This window comes from Neltuma alba, unplaced genomic scaffold (genome assembly GCF_004799145.2).
Source record: "Neltuma alba isolate B1F8T4 unplaced genomic scaffold, ASM479914v2 tig00007209_pilon, whole genome shotgun sequence".
NCBI classification, from domain to species: Eukaryota; Viridiplantae; Streptophyta; class Magnoliopsida; order Fabales; family Fabaceae; genus Neltuma; species Neltuma alba.
Genome location: NW_021634709.1, coordinates 9,427 through 29,853, shown reverse-complemented (window position 1 = coordinate 29,853; position 20,427 = coordinate 9,427). Strand labels below are relative to the sequence as shown.

At 30.0% G+C, this 20,427-nt stretch overlaps 2 protein-coding genes across 3 annotated transcripts; both read right to left on the bottom strand.

Moving 5' to 3' along the window:
• Window positions 1–5,560: 5,560 nt before the first annotated feature.
• LOC114751999 (transcription factor bHLH68-like) lies at window positions 5,561–10,398 on the bottom strand. Its single transcript, XM_028940715.1, has 9 exons — window positions 9,977–10,398; window positions 9,361–9,745; window positions 9,164–9,235; window positions 8,444–8,509; window positions 8,138–8,203; window positions 7,336–7,392; window positions 6,714–6,761; window positions 6,298–6,351; window positions 5,561–5,849 (listed from the first exon to the last, which is right to left on the bottom strand). Exons 1-9 carry the CDS (start codon window positions 10,114–10,116, stop codon window positions 5,709–5,711), a joined length of 1,029 nt encoding a protein of 342 aa, XP_028796548.1. The 5' UTR covers window positions 10,117–10,398; the 3' UTR covers window positions 5,561–5,708.
• A 5,995-nt stretch (window positions 10,399–16,393) lies between these two features.
• LOC114751998 (peroxisome biogenesis protein 2) lies at window positions 16,394–20,055 on the bottom strand. 2 transcript variants are annotated; one of them, XM_028940713.1, is made up of 8 exons: window positions 19,806–20,055; window positions 19,143–19,256; window positions 18,826–18,979; window positions 18,191–18,327; window positions 17,989–18,089; window positions 17,689–17,806; window positions 16,952–17,118; window positions 16,394–16,816 (listed from the first exon to the last, which is right to left on the bottom strand). In XM_028940713.1, exons 1-8 carry the CDS (start codon window positions 19,953–19,955, stop codon window positions 16,699–16,701), a joined length of 1,059 nt encoding a protein of 352 aa, XP_028796546.1. In that variant the 5' UTR covers window positions 19,956–20,055; the 3' UTR covers window positions 16,394–16,698. The 2 variants fall into 2 exon arrangements, with proteins under 2 accessions (XP_028796546.1, XP_028796547.1); XM_028940714.1 differs by lacking the exon at window positions 19,806–20,055 and adding an exon at window positions 19,503–19,591.
• Window positions 20,056–20,427: the final 372 nt, after the last annotated feature.

Here is a 20,427-nt window from a genome sequence, read left to right as displayed (position 1 = left end):
AGTGCAGTGCCCTTTTTTTTTTTCAATTTTATGAATGATTTAGCAACGAGTAGTAACATTTTATTTTTGAAATTTTTTTAATATAAAACTCATAACAATGGGCCTCTTTCGAGAGACGGCATTCTTAGTGACTTCATGTCATAACATTTCACTTAATCTCTTATCGATTAGATTCTGAACTATGTAGATACCGTTCTTTTTAAACATCTATCTCATAACAAAAGTACATTGATAATGGGTAAAGAATTAAAAAAAAGAACCCAATATCAAAAAAACTTAGCTTATCTTATGAGAAAATCTTTCAAACTTATAAACTACTAGTATATTTATAAGGCTTTTTGGAACTCAACATATTTTCAATTAATTAGGTCAAAAGAATATTTAAGAGCCACCTTAGGTGAATGGGACTATCACATAACTAATCAAAACACTCATAATCAGTACTACCTCCGGTCCTTAATATAGAATCTCTTTTGACTTTTATTTTGATCCTCAATATAAGACCCCAATCCACTTTATCTTTGATATTTAGGCATTGTTTTCCAAGATAGTCCTGTTAACAATGGTAATTATAGTCAATACACTTGATTAGTAAGGATATTTTAGGAAATACAACACCTATTTATGACAAATAACTAACTTAACTTCTTTCCTTAATCTCTTCAAATTAGTCAACTAGCTCTTATAATTAAAACCGGAGGCAGTATTATACTAGTATATTGTATAAATTAAATCTGTTAGTGGAGAAAGGTAATCACAGTCATTATCTCATTGGCTTTACTTTTCAAAGTGAAAAGGTAACATACAAACAATTATCCTGGTCAAAAAAAAAACATAAAACAATTATCCCTTCTTCAACTTTTAAGGAATAATTACAAATAAGTAAACATTGATGAAAAGTTTCATATACCTAATCCTGGATTAGGTTTTGAAATTATCATCGTTTAATATATAAAAAATTAAACAAGTAAATTTCAATAGAAAAAATCGTAAATCTTGTTAAAATATTACTGACTTTCTTACACACGCACATATATATATGTGGTGTCAAAATTTTTACGAAGTTGGATTATAAAGATGTATTGCTTTGTTTTTTTCTCTGGAAATTGTTTGAAAAGTTTGCAGATGAGGATCAACTACTTTTGTTTTCCAGCTTTACCATTTTTATTTAATTATTATTTTTATCGTGGCAAAAAGGATGTAATAAAAAACTGAAAATTGACTCACATGTTACTTGACTAATCAGCGTACATTTTTATAATTAATTAATTAATAGTACATGTGAAAGGAAAGAAACATCGTTAGTGTTTTCCACAATAACTTAAATGGGATGTAATTGTGATTAATTTATGGTTTTGAATGGATTGTAATTTGTAATTGGACATCCTAAAAAAAAAGTTATTATTTCAAAAATATATATATTATATTATATTTTATTACTATTAAATAATAATATTTTATTAATATTAAAAAAAAAGGGAAAGGGACAACACGTTGAAAACTGAACGTATTTAAGAGGGAGAGGAATTTTGGGGGAAAGCTTTTGACTGAAGGAAGAAAAATACGAAGAGAGCATTAATGAATGAAGAAAAATTGAGAAAGGACGGTGGAATTTGAACGATAAAAAATGAAAGTGATCACAAAGAATGGAAAGAAAGAGTAAGATGCGAAGAAGGAGAGACCGAGAGGAAAGAAGAGAAGTGTTAGCAGTTTGAAGAGTCATACAAGCTCTGGGAATCATATAAATATATTAAACATTTCTTTCTATTAAATTTTTCTCCATAAGTATTTCCTATATATTTAGAGCTTTATATTAGTAGTATCATTATAATGTTTAGAGAAAATTTTGTGATTTGAATATAGAGTAAGTATTGAGTTTCGAAAATATTTGACTGTAAAAATTTAAAGATTTATTATTAAGAAATTTTAATCAATTTAGATTTATCCATTTATTACCTATGGTATTTAAAATCAAATTTATTTTGTTGAAAAATCTGTCATTTATGATATATATCATATTTATACCGATTAAAATTAAGTTAAATAATTTATTTGAGTTGTTTGATATATTATTGAAATTTTAATCGGTTTATATTTGTTTATTGATTGTTTTGAGAATTTTAAACTAAGATTTTAGTTGGAAAATGTACTATTCAAGATATATAGAATGTTTTTACCAGTTAAATTTAAGTTAAATAACTTATTTGGGTTACTTAATATATTATTGATATTTTAATCGGTTTAAAATGTAAAATAGGTTAAGACTATATTATTAGAAAAATTTTGAAACTAGAAACTTAAGTTATAAATTGAGATTCTTACAATATTAGATAAAAAAATATTTTATGAATATTTATAATTTAAATGAGTTATTTGGGTAGAGAAAAATTGTTATTTGAAGTAAGAATTTTTGGATAGTAAATATATGTATAAATATTAATAATAATAAATTCTATGTAATTTAAGTTAATTATTTGTATGTATATTAAATTGTATCTATATTATTTGTAGATTATCTTGTACTTCGGAGTTTGTAATTTGTGCTCTTATTTCTCAAGCTGTGAGGTTAAATTTGAAGTAGAGGTAACCGGGGTTAATTTATTTTATATACATGTTTTGGATTGTAAGGTGTTTATTATGTTTTTATTTTCTCAAGTTAATTTGTGAAATTATGCCTGTGAATAAAGTGTATATTTTCTTACATGACAAATTTTGGTGAAGTGAGAAGTATGTTGATTTAAGTATACTTGAGTGGTGCTTTATTATAAATTTTGTTTTCTTGTGGTGCTGAATTTAATATACTAATATTATGTTATTGAAAAAAAAATGAAAATGTATCGTACTTTGTTTGAAATTATATAATCTTACTTTAAAAAATTATGAGATTATATATATATCGTGACTATGCATGGGGTTAATATGTGGAGGTTGGGATTTTGTTATGTGGAGGATAATTGTTCTTGAAGCCCACACTGCATGCCTACACTATTGATCCCAGTGTTTGGCCTTTTTGTTAGACCCATGTAGTTCTTCCTTTTACTTGGCCTGGAATTGAGAACAAACTCTTGGGTAGACACCTCTTGCACCATGGTCCATTCTTGGGCAGTGTAGGTACAAGAGGGAGCCCGTTGCTTGATGTGAGTGGGGTAACCTTTGACCTGGTTACTCAGCACAAAAAGCCCGGGTCCTTGTCAAGGAGTCATAAGAAAGAGTAAGGTGATGGGAGGGCATATTTCATTGTGTTGTTGCATATATGTACTTTCATATGAACTGTGTTGTGGATGGAGAGATATACTCTTTTTATGTGATTGTACCTATTAAAATATCATTTATTTCTTAAACTATATTTGAGTACTACTTCACCAACTTGCCATCCTACTTGTATATGTCATAAATTAATACTTGGTTACTGGGACTTTATGTCTCACCCTACTATTCATCAATGCTTTTCAAGAGAGCCATCTAGTTTGGCTCGGCGTGAAGGGAAGCAACCAAAGGCATAAGTGAACATAGCCTAGTAGTCCTCTTTTGGTTTAGGCATGTAATGTTATGTATATTGCTATCTTAGGACCCACGACTGTGTTGACATATACTTTCTTTTGTTTAGATGACTGTATTTGATGGAATGCTGTTAAAATAGCTGAAGGCCATAAGACTGTGCTGTATGTGATACTTTTATGTGTATGACTTGTGGGCTGGGTTAAGCACCCTATGTTTCTTGTGCCCTAAATCTTTGTGGGATGAATGTTATGTTGGGCTTATGGGCGGTTACTGTGCTTTGAGGCTTTGTTCTACGTGTTGTTAAACCCATGGGTGTTTTATGTATCCTGAGTCACTTGGGATGTTTTCGGAATAACCTAAACTCTTTATAACTATGATAGTATTTTAACACTCTAACTCAATTCTTTTTCTACTATGTTTATCATTTTAAAAATGGTTTTATAATTATGTATTAAGAAGAGGTTTTTTTTTTTTTCATATATCAAGTTCTTTATATCCACTATATCAAATTCTCCAATCACATATAATCATATTGTAAATTGACTTAATATTCATTAAAATACACTTTATATAAACCTTTCTACAGTATTCTTTTAGAGTATGCTTATTTCTTTCAAAGAGGATGATTAAATTACTTTTTTTAAAAAAAATTTAAGTTGCTACTTTATATAAAAATCCATATTTGAAAGAGAAATGGCTTTTGAACTGCAGGCAATATAGGCCTCATCAAATTGAATTTGTTGTTTCAGATTTAAAAATGATTTTTTTAAAAAAAACTAAAGTATACATATAATCTTTTAATTTAAAAAAGCTAAAGTATATATTTAGTCATCTAACTTTCTATAAAATTTTAATTTGACTCATTAAAGTGTATTTTTAATAATTTAATCTTAAATCGTTAGTCTTAAATAATTTTTTTTGTAACAATCACAATATTTTAAAAAATTAAACTTAATATTTTAGCATTTAAACTATACTTTTTAAAATTAAGAGAATAAAGTAAAACATTGTATAAAGTTAAAGGACTAAAATCATACTTAAATTTTTTAAGTATTGATTAATACATCATTAAAATTTAATTTAAGCAGTTCTCACAAGAGACTACATGGAGGCATAGTGATGAATAGCTTAGTGGAAAAAAAACCAAATCTCAAACCAAAATTACAGATCAATCAACAGTTTTCTTGACATATCATTTATGAAAAACATAAGTCATCTTAGTTAGATTCAGGGACAAATAAAATGAAAATGCTAGATGATGACCATGATGATGATAATTTTTGAACCTTGAACGCACATATTATATATATATATTACTACCTTCGGTCTTTAATATATAAGAACTAGTTAACTAATTTGAGTAGATTAAAAAAATTAGTTTAGTTATTTGTAATAAATAGTTGTTATTTTTTCTAACATATTTTTACCAATCATATGTATTAGTTAGAATTATCATTTGATGAAATCTTTAACATGTATAGCTATTATAAGAACTACCTTGAAAAAAAAATACAAAAAACAGAGTGAATTGGGTCTTATATTTGTACTAAACTAAAAGTCAAACTAACTACTCCTCCGGTCCTAATTATAAGACCCAATTGACTTATTTGAGGAGATTAAGGAAGTAAGTTAAGTTGGTTATTTATAATAAATAAGTGTTGTCATTCCTAAAATATTTTTGCTAATTAAGTATATTGGCTAAAACTATCATTATTAGAAGGATTATCTTGAAAAAAAATGCATAAATATAAGAAACAAAATGGATTGGGTCTTATAATTAGGACCAAATAAAAAGTCAAATTGGGTCTTATAATAAGGATCGGAGGAGTATTATATTAAGGATCGAATGCAATAAAAAAAAAAGAGGATCGAATGCAATATATAACATTATTCATATTAATTCAGTCTTGTACTAGGATAAATTGATTACTCAGGATGCAGAAGCTAGCTACGAGAACTGAATTACGCATGTGAATAGAAGGAAGAATAAATTAAAAAGCAAACCAAAGCAAAGTGGTGAACATGTAAATATGTATCATCATCATAAAAGGATTATTACACTAAAAATTATGGGTAACGTTTACATATTTATTTTTGAGATGGATTAATTTAACCTGCTTATAATTATATTCTATATATAGACTGAGCCTACGGATTTAATTAGTGAATTAAGGCTCAGATTTAATTAATGGAAAGGAGTTACTTAATTAAAAACCGCTGCGGTAAGTGGATGACCAAAAATCAGCTCCGATATTATTATGATCACTTCCAAAATGGTGGCTCACAGATATTGGCACCAAACATAATCCTCTGCTTCTCAAGTCCTTTGCCTTTTCTTCTCCATTTTCCTGATATATTAGATATTCCCATCCTCGTTATTAATAATAACAATAATAAGCAAACTGAGGCATATCAATATTATATGATTTTCATTGTCCATATATATATACACGCTACCCGGTTCTAATTATAAGAGTTCGTTGATTAATTTGAAGAGACTCAGAGAAAATATTAAGTTAGTTATTTATAATAAATATGTATTGTTTTTCCTAAAATATCCTTGCCAATCAAATGTATTGGCTAAAACTATTATTGTTAGAAGGATTACCTTAAAAAATACATAAATAGAAGAGACAGAGTGGATTGGGGTCTTATATTTAGAACTAAAATAAAAGTCAAACAAAGTCTTATATTAAGAACTGGAGGTAGTATATATTAATGTGTAAGCATCAAGGACCTTCATTAAAGTATGTGTTTGTTTTTGTATTGAAATCAAATTAAAGAAAGAAAGAATACCTGGTTTGCAATTGAAGCTCCATTTCTTTTGAGTGAAGCATCATTATTCAAGAGCTTCGCGAAGGGAACAGAAAGGACCCAAAAGCAAAACACAAGAAATCATCAGTCTGTGTGTATATATTATATATAATATTTTTCTCCTTTTTTAAATCTCACGTTATAACTTTAAAATAATAATAAAACAAAAAGATACTTTTCTCATGAGAGCATTATCTTTTTTAAAAAAGAAAGACACAAAATCACTATGAAGTCCTGAGGAAAACCAACGTAATCGACAGAAATTGTGAATAGTAAGGACTTTTATCATTTCTTGCACAAAAATTTAATAATAATAATTATTATTATTATGCATAATTTTTTTAAAAAAATAATAATAATAATAATTATTATTATGATATAATATGATAAACGGGTACCTGTCCAGGGTCCTCTGGGAATACGGAATTTCTCTCTCCATGATTCACCTGTTCATTAAACCATATCATTATATGTGCCACACTCTCACCAATAGATATATATATATATATATATATATATCACACACACACACACATATCACATTTGTGTTGGTGTGTTGTGAAAGAAGGAATAGTTTTCATGTATGGTTTTTATGCGATGCTACATATTAAACCTTTCTTCAACAAACATATATAGAGTAAACTATTAATTAAGATATTTATTTTTTCTTTGAGATTGCTTATGCATAATGTTTTTTCAAAATACATAGAAATTTTTTTGTCTACACTGATTTCAAAATAGATTAAAGATATATATACCAGAATAATTTATTCTTTTTTAAAAATAAGTTAGTGTGAATTCATAGACCAAAGGATATCCATGCAAGTTAGTGTGAATAAAAAATAATAGCAAATATATGTTGTCGATAAATTGTAATAAAACAAAATAAACTGATAGTGTATTTTTACTGTATATTTAATTTTTTATTAATTTTTGAATTTCATGCAAAATTTTTAAATATCCTTTCATTTAATCGATTCATGGATATGGAATATGTAAAGGAAAAGTACAAATACTTACAAAGTGATGATTCCTCAAGTGTTTTGATGAATTTCCGAAATAAGGAAAACAGAGAGCCTGCGGGGAATGCAAGAACAAGAAATAAGAATTCAAAAAAAAAAAACAAAAGAAACTTTCAAAATAATAAAAAATTAAATATTTTTTTTGGGAGAAAGAAACATAAAAATTGATGAAACTTTCTCTTTAATTGCGTGCTCTCGTCACTGACTCTCAAGCCTGAACAGTTTGCAGAGTTCGTACAATAACAATACCAAGAACACCTGCTTTTAGTTTTTAACTGTTTAGAGTAATTGTAATGGCAGTAAGATTTAAATTTGAGAAGAAATATGATTTATTTTATAAATTTTAATTTAGGCTTATCTTAATATTTAATATATTTTTTAATTTTAATTTTATTTTTTCTTTTTCATTCTGTTTAAATAAACTAATATATAACTGATTTACCAAAAATTGAATTCAGTGTACTATTTAGGCGGTATTTGATAAAAGTGTTTCTTAAAAGCACTTTTTCACAAAATGAGACAAACCTCTTTACATATTTATTTCGTCAACCTTAAAAGCACTTTTAAAGTCATAGAGAGTGTTTGGATAGAAATCAAATCATGATTTCAGAAGTGCTTTTACAGTTTATAAAGTAAATATGTGAAGGAATTTGTCTCGTTTTGTGAAAAAAATACTTCTAAAATCATAGTTTGGAGGTTGCCAAACACCCTCATAATTTGGTTTTTATTCAAACACTCTTTTAGTATTTACTAGACTAATTAAATTAAAAAAAATATGATGGGAGTGATAGAAATGTCACCTCAATTTGACCATGAAGGAATCTGATATATCCAATGGCTTCGAACAACACTGAAGCTGTGTCAGTCTGCACAGGCAAACCATTTCCCACTTTTGTCATCCTTTTCTTTTCCTTTTTGTTCTTTTATTTAATAGTATGCATATGCATATACATATACATATATATATCAAAAATTTAAAAAAATAAATACTAGTTTGTCTGAAGACAAAAGAAACGATAAGAACGACTTTGCTTTTTTTTTTTTTAAAAAAAAAAGGTCACTAATGTGGGATAGTATAAATTAAATTTAATTAATGAGGTGGTTACCTTTCCAAAAGGAGAAACCAGTTGGTGAAGGGCTGATATTCTATCCCCCAGCTTCTCCTTCCTCACCTGTTCATATTTTCACATCTTCCATTAATTACACCTTTAATTGCTTCGATCAGTACCACAAAGAATATTAATTAATGCTGTCTTTAATTTGATAGAGACAGCCACCTACTCTTTCATTAACGTAGTTTAACGTTTTGATTACAAGAATGAACAATATACTAGTATTAATGAAGTATAAAAAACCTCATCATATACTCTACTTCTTCCTACGCCTCGATTTATAAATTTTAAAATTAGAAAAAGATGTGGTTTATTTTATAAGTTTTAATTTAAGTTTGTCTTGATATTCAATGTATTTTTTTCTAATATTACCCTTAATTTTTTATCTTCTATCATATTTTCTCACACATTCTTTTTTATTTTTTTCTCATTTATTATAAGGACGTATTTGAAAACAAAAATATATTTCTAACCTATTTATTATTTTTAACTAATTATTTACTATTTATGAATTAGTTAGTTGAAGCTTATAATAAGAATTGGCGGCAGTACACATAGTAGTATTTTACTATTTTATATATCACAAGTTTCAGTATAGCACGAACCAGATAATAACAGGAACTTTACAAATAATACCTATTTTTTGTCCTTCAAATATAATAAGATGATGAGAGAGTGAGACAGTGAGAGAGAGAGAGATTTGTAGGTGATGACCTTGAGAGGAGGGTGGCTTGAAGTTGGTTGAACCCTAGCCTTCTTACAGATTCCCCCAGTGGCTGTGCTACACTATGTACATGGATAGATAGATCATAAGAAAAAATATTAATTAATCACTTTCAAAATACAATGTTTACATAGATGCTTAAATCAAGAAACCAGCTTGGTTGAAAGTCTTGATGATTAATATTTACCTCAGATGAGTGATCTGCGGCAGGGAGATAATTTTTCTTAGTGTCGGCCTTCTTATAAGAGAAAGAATCCCATACAGTGTTGTAGTTATTATTACTACTAGTCAAGCTAGTGACGCAGGACGACCTAGGGGAAGAAGAAACAGGACCCGCCATGTGTGACCAATTAGCTACTACTGACCCACCTGCAGATGAAGAATGAGTACCCTGAAATTCCTCACCACCACCGCCATGGCTGCCGTACAGGCAACCCTGTTGCTTTATTATTCCTTCGTCGACATGAAATCTCGACAGGGATGGATTCAGAACTTGTTCTTCCCACCTGCCCAACCTTTTTGCTTCAAAATGATCAAAACTCAGTCTCTTCTCTTCTCCTGGTGCTCCTGAGCTGCGCAAAACCAACCCAAGGAAAATTATCAGTGCCAATACTGAAGATATGCCGCATGATTAAGCTGGGTCAAAGAAAAGAGATAAGAATATGGAAGTTAATCAAGCTTCCAAACAGGCCATGAAAGCTAGCTATCTAGCTGGCATAGTTGTTGGATCAAGTTCAATAAACCATTCTATCAAACACTTGGAAGACACAGGAAGCAATTATGGAGAGCGAAGAGAGAATTACAAGACGAGTTGGCTCCAGGTGGAAGGACGAGGCTCGGAGTTTTGAGGGATCGGATTGAAAGGAATGGAAGATCCAAGAACATAAGCAGCGTCATGCATATTGCTCCACAAATTAGGGTTCCCACCCATGTCCACGATCATTTACTGAAACAGATCTCTCCTCAGTTCATGCCCGGACCTTCAGAAGAACCAGAAAACCCAGACAAGTTTTCTTGTTCTTTAATTTTCTGGGGTTTTTTTTTCCTACTTTACCTTCCTCTCTCTAACTTGCTGATATGCGATTGGGAGGAAGTCGAACAAGGAGGCTGTATATGGTATAAAGCTTTAAATTTGATCACAGTATTTTCAATTTTCTGAGAGGACCTCTTGATGAAGGAACTTGAAAGTGTTGGAGAGTCTCAGAATTTTATAGAGATGGAGAGGAAAAGACTAAACTTTGAATTGGGGCTCTTGATTTTCATGAGTTCTCTTTAAGTTCTTTCTTTCTTTCATCGAGCATTCCTTTTTGAGGATGCTTTTTCGCTTTTATTATACTAATAATAATAATAATAAAGTTGGGGTTGGAAAGAGAAAAGCTGATGGGTTGTAGACTTGCAGTGCATTAAGATTTAAGAGCTCTCTGTGAATTAATTACATCAATTAATAGGATTTAGTGGCAGCTTCATTAGCTTCCTCAATTTGGGTTTGGGGTGTATCCGTTTATGATTTTTTATGAATATATTAATATAGTGATTAGTAGGAGTTTACAACCTACTTTTAAAATATAATTTACACTATATTTAAATTGAGTGTGCAATTATAATTTATTTTAAGTGATTTCCCTTCTATGAGATATAGATCTATTAAAAAAATTTGTCTTTAAGTAAAAAGTTTTTTTTTTTAAATTAGAAGTGTAAAACAAAAGGCTTCAGAGAGGATGAGCGTGTAGATTACTCAGATCCTTCTTTCTCTCTCTTTTTAAGGGAGAATTACGATAAAGTCTCAATAAAAAAATTTAATTATTAAAAAGTTTTAATAACAAGTAATTAGTATAAATCAATTGTCATTTCTTACATTAAAACTTGTCATTGTATTGTTTTCGGTTGTCAACAAACTTTAGATTAATTAAGTCCATTTCTTGGAATATGGTTGAAATTTCCCACTTTTTTTCTTAATAGCGTACAAGTGCCTGAATTTTAAAAGATTCAAGTCTCCTTTGAAATATGATAGAAAAAAGATTAAATTAAAAAAAAATCATGAGCGTTCTCGCAACACAAGTCACAAAACATACAATCCCAATAATCATTAATATATTTCAATTTTAAAAAGTTAATGAATAATAACATGTAATTATTTACTACTTTTTATTAAAACATTAATAAATATATAAATTTGAAACGAAACCAAAGCAATAAATATGAAAAATTAATCTGTCAGTTCCTATTTTTAATCATATCCCTATAGTTTTCTTTTGTGTGTTTATAATTTTACTTGATTTTCAATCAAGTCTATACAGTTATTTTTATCAAGTACTTAATTATAATTTTATCTAATTTCTTATTATCTCCTTGTGATTTTTTTCCTATTAGGCATCTAAGAGATCTGATTAAAAATTATGTGAAACAACAAGGACATAATTAAAAATATGACAATAATTTGATTAAAAATAAAATAAAATTGTAAAATAACTATTAACAAAATTCAAGTAGAGTAGTATCATGGTAAAGAAAATACAAAGATAAAAAGAAAATCCCACAATAATACTACTTAAATTTTGAAATCTCAAATCAAGAATTTTTACAAAAATTTATTGTTATTTGTTTATTAAATAAGGTTAATAACTATTAAAGTAGATGAAATAAAACTAATTTAAATTTTGAAATTGAAGCGATGTTTTTGTGGGATTTTTTTAAAGAATAAATAACTAAAAAAAGAAAAATAAATAGATAATAACAACATGACACGTTGGGATTGTTTTTGGAGACATATCTAGCTGAGCTAGGTAGGAATAGGGTAGAGGTAGGGCCTAATAATGGTATTGAGATCAATGTCAGAATGCATAATAATAATAATAACAACAATAATAACAATTAACAAAAATAAGAGGGGGAATGTGGTGGAGGAAGCAATAATTCAGGTTCACATGTACAAACAAAAATTTGGGATCTTACTGGCTCATTATAATACTGCTCACCCAATATGACAATAATTAACAACAAGCTCCTTAGTTCAGTTCTGACACCATTAAAAATGTGCCTCTCTTTGTTTTATTTTTGTTCCGCCGAATTAATTTTATTCATTATGAGCCACAATAATTGGTTAATATAAATCATTTCTAATATGTATTACATAAAAAATTTTTAAAGTTTATTAACTCTATAATTAAATTTAACAACTTTCTAATTTTATCCTTATCTAATATACATTATAAACAATAATAAAATTAATATAATAATAATAAAAAAGAATAAAATTATGTCTTCAATGTCTTTATCATATTAATAGGATATGCAAGGATAGGAGTATTATGATAATATGGGAGAGAGAGGGGGTAGTTATGACTCGTGACTCATAGGCGTGCTAAACACACATACTCATCTGATCCTATTTATAACAGGGAGAGAAGTTTTTTTTTTATCTTATTTATATTTTATTAAATTTTTAACATAAATATACTATTTTGTTCTTCATTTATTACAGTGTAGATAGGTTTTTTTAAAAAGTATATATAATAAATAGTGATAAAGTTAAAAATTTATTATATTTCAACAGTTAAGGTATTTTAAAATTTATTTATCTGTATAAAATATATTAAAAATATTTTATAAACAAGACTAAATGAGTACATTATCAACAACAATGTACCGACAACATGAACGAACTGAGACGGCTCAAGCGCAATTTACTTAACCCACATGTATTAATCTTATTTTTTGGGGTAATCAATTACTGCCTTTTTCAAAATTTAAATTTGTATTCTTTTTTTTACAGGATGAAATTGTTTAACATGCCAAAAAATAGCTTGTTGGTTAATCTTAATTATTTTAGAAAACATCATTTTTAATCTTTAACTAATATATTAAATTTTCATGCAATATAAAATTGTGGTTATATTATTTTAACGTGATAGCCAAAATAATTAAATCGATAATTTTTTTTTTAAAATTCAAATTACATGTAAAAGTGGGTTCAAAGAAAACTACTTATGTAGTTATGTTATTGGATTTTTTTTCAATTGTAATTTTTTTTTTGTCTGAGAAAACGAAATTTCTAGCATGTGGAAGGCATTGCTTTTGGGCGGGGATAACATGAGATGACAAGGCACCGACCAGGAGAATCAGAAAGTGTAAGCATTCTGATAAATCCACAAGGAGCTTAACAATAAACAACACAACAAACCCAAAAACAATTTCATTTCCCAAATTTCAAATTTTTTCTTTTTTCCCTAAAAATTTCAAGTTGCTCCTCTCTGCTATTGGTTCTTACTGTTTGTTGAACTGAATCCTTTAAGTCTATTCATTTCACGAAAATAGTATAAAAATTATATCATTTAAGATACTTATATTCTTTTTCCTACAATTACTTTTCCTTATAATTTGGTCAAATTTAAAATTTGATGGCTGTAGTTTCAAATCATTGTATTTTATCTTATATTTTTACAGGGATTTGATTTGATTTGAATGGAAAGTCCTTATACTTTAAATGAATTTTTGTTTTGGTATCTATGCTTAGATTTAGACTAGGGGGTGTTTGGCAATCAGTTCAAAAGTACTTCTAGCCTGATTGCCAAACACTCTTTTTTTTTTTTTAAACCCAGGTCTTAGAAAAAATCATGGTTTTAGCCAGCCAAACCATGGTTTTCGTATAAGCATCCCCATTTTTGCTTTTGAAGAGTTGGAGTCATCATTATTTGTGTCAAAATCACTTAACAGTGAAAAACATCCAGTGCCTCTTCTCCCATTCCGCCTCTTTTCCAACGGTGAAATAATAATATTTTTTTGTTGGCAAAATAAATCATTTTCCTAAAAACATATTTAATTATTTTATTAATATATATACAAATTAATTTTTTATTATTTATATTATTTATGTCTTATTTATTACGTTGCCAAAATATATATCATTAACAAATTTATTACTTCAAATGAACATATATTATGAAATATATCTTATATGTAATTATCATTTAAACTTATGTCTTTTTTAGAAATTTTTATATATAAAAAAGCACTTCTGACAATAACTATCCAAATACTCTCACTTTATTAAAATCATTTTTTCAAAAAATCTATTTTCTCTATAATCTATTCTCCAAAAGCTATTTTTCAAACCATGGTTTGGCTATATCCAAATCTCCCCTAAATCTATGAATTATAAGGATCCAAATCAATAAATTAAAACTACAAAGATCAAAGTCAAAATTCGATCAAATTATAAGGGCCAATAATAATATTAACTTACCTTACGTTTGGTATGAGAGAAAGGGAAAAGAGGGGGTAAAAATTTTAATGAGCTTGATTTAAAAAATTAGAAAAGTAGAGTTAAAAGTTTTTAATTAAATTTTTATTCCTATTCTATCTTATATATTTTTTAATTAAAATTTTAAAACCCTACTATTTCAATTTTTTAAATCGAACTCATTAAAATTTTTCAACCTCCCCCGTCTCTTCCAATTCCTTCGTACCAAATCGTAAGCTTAGAGAAAATGTATTCGGAGGATCATCACCTCTAATTAGATTGGGGAAAAAAAGCTCAAATTCTAACTATACTTTACAAAATAGATATAACGTGGGGAAGTTGTGCAAGTAGACAAGTTTTGCAAATTGCCAAGTTGTTGAAACCCTTTACGCATCCGTTGTCCCGGCAATTTTTTCCCATCACAGTACGAATAGATGAAAAGGAAACATGATCCCTAATGTTCCAAAGAACAAACAAAGTTGGAATTGTTTCGCACCTTTAAATTTTCCTCTTTCTTTATTTCATAAAAAGCTTCTGGATTCCACACGCCACGTGTTGAGGGGAAGAAGATGATGATAAGAAATTGATGAGATAGAATTTGAGTTTGACCGTTGGTCTTCCACTCTCACCAACATCCTTCATCCCAAGCGGTCTCATCTAATTCCCCTTTTCTATGAATTATGAGCTTTTCATTTTAATCATGCACGGAAACAGCCAAAAAAACTTAAAGGAAAAGGGGGAAAAGAGGCTTTGACTGAATTTGACGTGTTGAAACTTTCTCCCTTCTCTGTAATCATTTAAACGGAATGAATATTATCTTAAACTAAAAAAATATTAAGAAAAAGATTGCTAAAAAACCCCTATTTAAGATTTTTATTTTTGCTTGAAAGGATTCAAATTAAATAGGTACAATTATTCTCTAATTATGTGCAACGTATCTTTAGGTATGTAAAATGCCTGTCATTTTGCACATGCATAAAAGATTAATTGCACGTAACTAAAGAATAGTTACATATTATGAATTGTAACTAAATCTCTAAACAAATTTCAATAAGAAAAATTTCAACAATTTTTTCAATATTTAATTGCTTTTAGGCCAGAGGGCGTCCAGTCTGCCCATTTAAGCTCAACATGCATCTTGCAAGGAATAGACTTGTGCCTTGCAAACTAGAATTAGCATCAGCGGTGCTTTCTTTCAACACGTGGAGTGCAAAATCCGAACCCACGTTTCAGTGAACAAGGGGCTACTACCTAATATAAGAGTTAGAAAACGGTCTTCCATGATATTAATTTTAAAAAAAAAATTAGATAACTAATTTAAAAATATTTAAAAAATTAATTAAATTCACTAGTTGTTAGAAATACATATTAATTTTCCTAAACTATCATCTTCAATCATGTGCATTAAATTATTGAAATCATTTTTTTATGGAGAGTATTTTGGATAAAAGATGATAAACAAAATAAATTGAGATTTTATATTTAAAATCAAATTCAATTTTTAACTAATTCTTATATTAAGAAATACAGCTAGTATTTAGGACATACAGTTTAGCATTTACTAGAAAAGGAAAGAAATAAATGAAAAGAAAAAGAAAAGGTGATCCGATATGGCCGAAATTGTTGAAGTTGGCTGCACGCCATATTTCCACCTCCCTGACTCCCAGAATAACAGAATTGGATTTGCATGAATAAATAAAGTAGAAAAGCAATTTGTCAGGCAGAACATAAATAAATAAATAACTACAATCCAAAACATAAGCTAAAGGTTAATCAAAAGATAGTTTTTTTTCCCTTCTCAGCTAAGATTGTGAAATCATAATTACAAATCTGGCCCAATATTCTATCAACTGAACTCAAATCACCTTCAATTATCGTCCACGATATTTTAACATTGTTCAATTCAGAATCAAGTGGATGCAAAATTAACGCCCGCGCGATAATCAACATCGAAGCAACCACATTACAAAGGAACAGAACATTATATGAATGACTATAACTTGATTTGCAAAAATAAATAAGAAAAACAGAGAGAACGGCGTGGAAACACCGGAAATTGCTACAAAATAGGATACATCACTCAATGGATGAAGAGATGCTATAAACCTATAACTACAAATCTATAATGAGATATGGATTTCTTCGTAAAAAATATATTAAGAGGGAAGCAACACAAAAGGGACAAAGAATACCACCCTGATTCTGGGTAGTGTTTTATATATCGCTAATTCTGTATGTTGATCAAATGCTCTTCAATACTATTCCGTTGTTCTCCCTGCGCATGAATCATCCATTTGTGACACCACCATTATGCCGCTGCATAGCAGCGACTGGCTCACTACACCTGGAACATCTAAATGATGGAGCAGCAGCACAGCGTGTTCGAAGACAGTAATAACAATATCTGTATTCAGAGAAATTTTGATCCTTCAATGACTATTTCTTTAATTTAAAGCATACACACAGAAAGGATACTCTCACAGATAGAAATTCCAGGTTCCATCAACATAATAGTTGGATTGTATGTCTAGAAATGCACCTGTGCTGACAAGGGAGAGCAACAAAAGGAACGGTTGGAGTAGAACGACAAATGGGGCAAATGTTGTCATCCTGATCTGAACTTGAGGATTTATCCTTCGAAAATGGTCGAAGGAGATTTCTCATAGACGATGAATTAAGAAGAGGAAGAAGCAACAGCAACATTTCCTGCCAGCAGAACAAGATATGAACTCCAAGGCGGGAAATGAGGGCAAAAAACAATTGCATATTCCTACAAACTAGAAACATAAATACTCCCTCTGATTTTTTTTATAAGTCACTCTCAGCATTTTCATCGGCACCAAGAAAAGACTTAAAACTTATTAACTCTGTCTCAAAAATAAAGAAGTTCCCAATTACACCCCCATTAAACAACTTCTTGAAAAGATGAGTGAGAAACATAAACCAATAGTATTAAACAAGGGCAATATGGAGAAAATGTAACCAACGTCCCATATGATGCCTTCTTGGAAAAAACAAAAATTTCCGCTCCAAGTGCCTTATAAAAAGGACTGGGGGAGCAATAGAGTATGAGAGTTCAACAGTGAAAACAATCCAAGGTCTAAATCTCATTTCAATCGAAATATAACCATCAGCAAGAGCAAATTTCTCATCACTATAAGCAAACGATGGGCACAATGCAGATCAACTTCAATACAGAAAACACTGAAACAAAAAGCTACTTTCAAAAGTACTGTCAAGTCACCAAGATACTAGATTTGTTGGTGAGGAAATTACCGAGAATTCATTCCAAACTAACTGCCGGTTCATATACTCAAAGCTAACAGCACGATTCATATTTGGGCTCCCATAGACAAGCCTAGCTCGTAAAGCTCTTTCAATGAGATTTCTATATCTGCTTTACATTAGCACAAGCAAAAGGAAGATTAGCATAATAGCGGAGTTTATTATGAGATGCACTCATCCTAGAGAACTCTTAGAAACAGTCAACACTAGAGAAAACCAATCACTCAATTAGAGTAGAAAATAATTGAAAATACATGAATCATAAAAATAGCATTTGATGAACAGAAATACCTTCCGGTATAAAGAAATATCAACAGGTTGCCAAATGAAGCAGCTCTATAAATTCCTTCTATACGTTGTATAAGGATCCATACCCGGCGTGCCAGTGACCTCTAAATAAAATAAAAACCAAATGAGAACTCATTTCCATCCACCTCCATCTGGAGAATAAAAGCAGCTGTCAATTTGGGGACCCAAAAAGGTAAGAAATTACCTGATCAGAATCACCCCACCGACGAAAAGCGGAAAAGGATTGAATGCGGGCCCAGATATACTGACCACCAACGGTTGCAATACAATACCAAATCTTCTGAGCAACAGTGAGTCCAGGACCCTCAAGACCGGTTCTGACTGTGGTAGTTACCATGCAAGAAACACTATAATAAGTTTGTACAGGCCATCATACCACTAGAATGAATATACTCTAATGACAATATACATGCAGTGGTTACTGGTCACTGAAAGATCAGAGTAAATTTTCCTCACTTCAGTTATTGGTTATTTTAAAGCAAGGAAAAGCCTCTCCACATGATCATATTTCAACCTTCTATTGGCGCATCATGTGAACATAATCCAGAGGAGAAGAATCACAGATGACATAGAGATTCAAGCTCAATACAAGAAAAACTTCACATCAGTGGCTTGAAAGATACATTTGAATCAACCTTAATTCGTACGTTTCACAAAATGATATTAAGAGCAAATCAGCATCTACACCATTTACAGGACAGTCATTCATAACGCTGGCAATACCAACAATAGCCTTGTGCAACTTACAGAAAACTAAATCTCTCCTTTTTAACTCAAACATATCACATATTCAACTAAATGATATTCAGACCTTCTTACCCTTTTCTCTTGGTTCAATTGCACGCTCATCTCTATACCGCAGATTCATGAGAGCAATTCCTGGAGTTGGCTTATCAACCCAAATTGAGAATCTCCAAATAAGAAACTCAAGGAAAGCATCAAGCTCAGCTTCGTACTGAAATAACATTCCTGGCTAAATCCAAAAACAACGAGAATTTAAAAGATGTTCAGAGAAGGTCCGAGATTACTACGTGGCTAAATCCAAAAACAACGAGAATTTAAAAGATGTTCAGAGAAGGTCCAAGATTACTACGTTAATTAATTTCATAACATATGAAAGCAAGACATTACTTTACCTTCATCAAAGAGAACACTTTAACCAACTGTTCCTTCAACATAGCTGACATTTCAACATCGAGCCTAGCAGCATCAACTTGGTTAACTCTTGATATAGAAATAGGAATTGTTGACTGCAGGAAATTCAACCAAACTAATCAACCGTGTGCGGGTCAGGCCCCAAAAACAAAAAAAAAAAAAAAAAAACCAACCGTGTGCGGGGACATGAACACGTATTCATCCTACAGTGAAAATTGACAATGCAAGGAAATCATATTACACAGAAAAGTAACAATCAGGCAATATAGCAGGGTCAGGCATGCTTATCATTTTGCACAACAAAAAATTACTGGACTTCATTGATGAAAGATAGACATTACTCCACGGCTCACACGCAACCGATTTTGGTGGAAGGGGAGTGGCACAAGAAACGTCAAAGAAATCGTATATTGCGTTCCAAAAGAGGAAAGGTAATTGGAAAAAAATTACCAATCAACACAGAAGGCACAGTTATGAACTTTTTTTTTTTTTGGACTCAAGTTATGAACATTAAATAACATGAAAAGCAAGAAGTTGACCGACGAAAAAGAATCAAACCCTAACTCACGAGATAAGTGGAAAATTACGGGACAGAATCCAATTGAGGAAGTGAGACTAAGTTTGGGCGGATTAGAGAGAGGGACCTGATGAGAAAGGGAATGAGATTCCCAACGAGGCAGCAGCTTGTGGCAGGTATTAAGCCAAGCATCTTCGGGTGGTGGGAGATTGTTGCTGGTCATTGTGCTTGTTGTTGATGATGATGATGATGAAGAGGCTGGCGATTCTCTGTCCATGAAGTAGATGAGCTTTGAGGGGAATGAAGAGAAAGTGTGTATGAAAGTGAGATTAGGATGCTCTGGTCACCACTGTTCTAGCCAGGCGGTTGAAGCAGAAGGATCGCAAATCAATTTTCCAGTCCGTCCAAGGAAAAAAAAAAAAGGGGAAAGAAAAGAACAGATTAAAAAAGAAAAAGAAAATTTACCTTACATTTGTAGAAATTATTAAAAACTAATTACTACTACCTCCGGTCTTAATTATAAAACCCTGTTGACTTATTTGAGGAGATTAAGGAAATAAATTAAGTTAGTTATTTGTAATAAATAAATATTATCATTCCTAAAATATCCTTACTAATTAATTGTATTGGTTAGAACTATCATTATTAGAAGGACTATCTTGGAAAAAAAATACATAAATATGAGAGACAAAATGGGTTGGGGTCTTATAATTAGGACCAAACAAAAAGTCAAATGGGATCTTATATTA

Excerpts from the sequence above, each read along its gene's own strand:
- LOC114751999 (XM_028940715.1), bottom strand. The coding sequence starts at position 10,116 with ATGATCGTGGACATGGGTGGGAACCCTAATTTGTGGAGCAATATGCAT. Across the intron at positions 8,204-8,443 it reads TGGTTTCTCCTTTTGGAAAG|ACTGACACAGCTTCAGTGTT; the intron begins GTAACCACCTCA and ends TTGCCTGTGCAG. Across the intron at positions 6,352-6,713 it reads TCCCAGAGGACCCTGGACAG|CTCTTGAATAATGATGCTTC; the intron begins GTACCCGTTTAT and ends CCCTTCGCGAAG.
- LOC114751998 (XM_028940713.1), bottom strand. The coding sequence starts at position 19,955 with ATGGACAGAGAATCGCCAGCCTCTTCATCATCATCATCATCAACAACA. Across the intron at positions 18,980-19,142 it reads AAGTGTTCTCTTTGATGAAG|CCAGGAATGTTATTTCAGTA; the intron begins GTAAAGTAATGT and ends TTTTGGATTTAG. Across the intron at positions 18,328-18,825 it reads AATTGAACCAAGAGAAAAGG|TCAGAACCGGTCTTGAGGGT; the intron begins GTAAGAAGGTCT and ends TAACTACCACAG.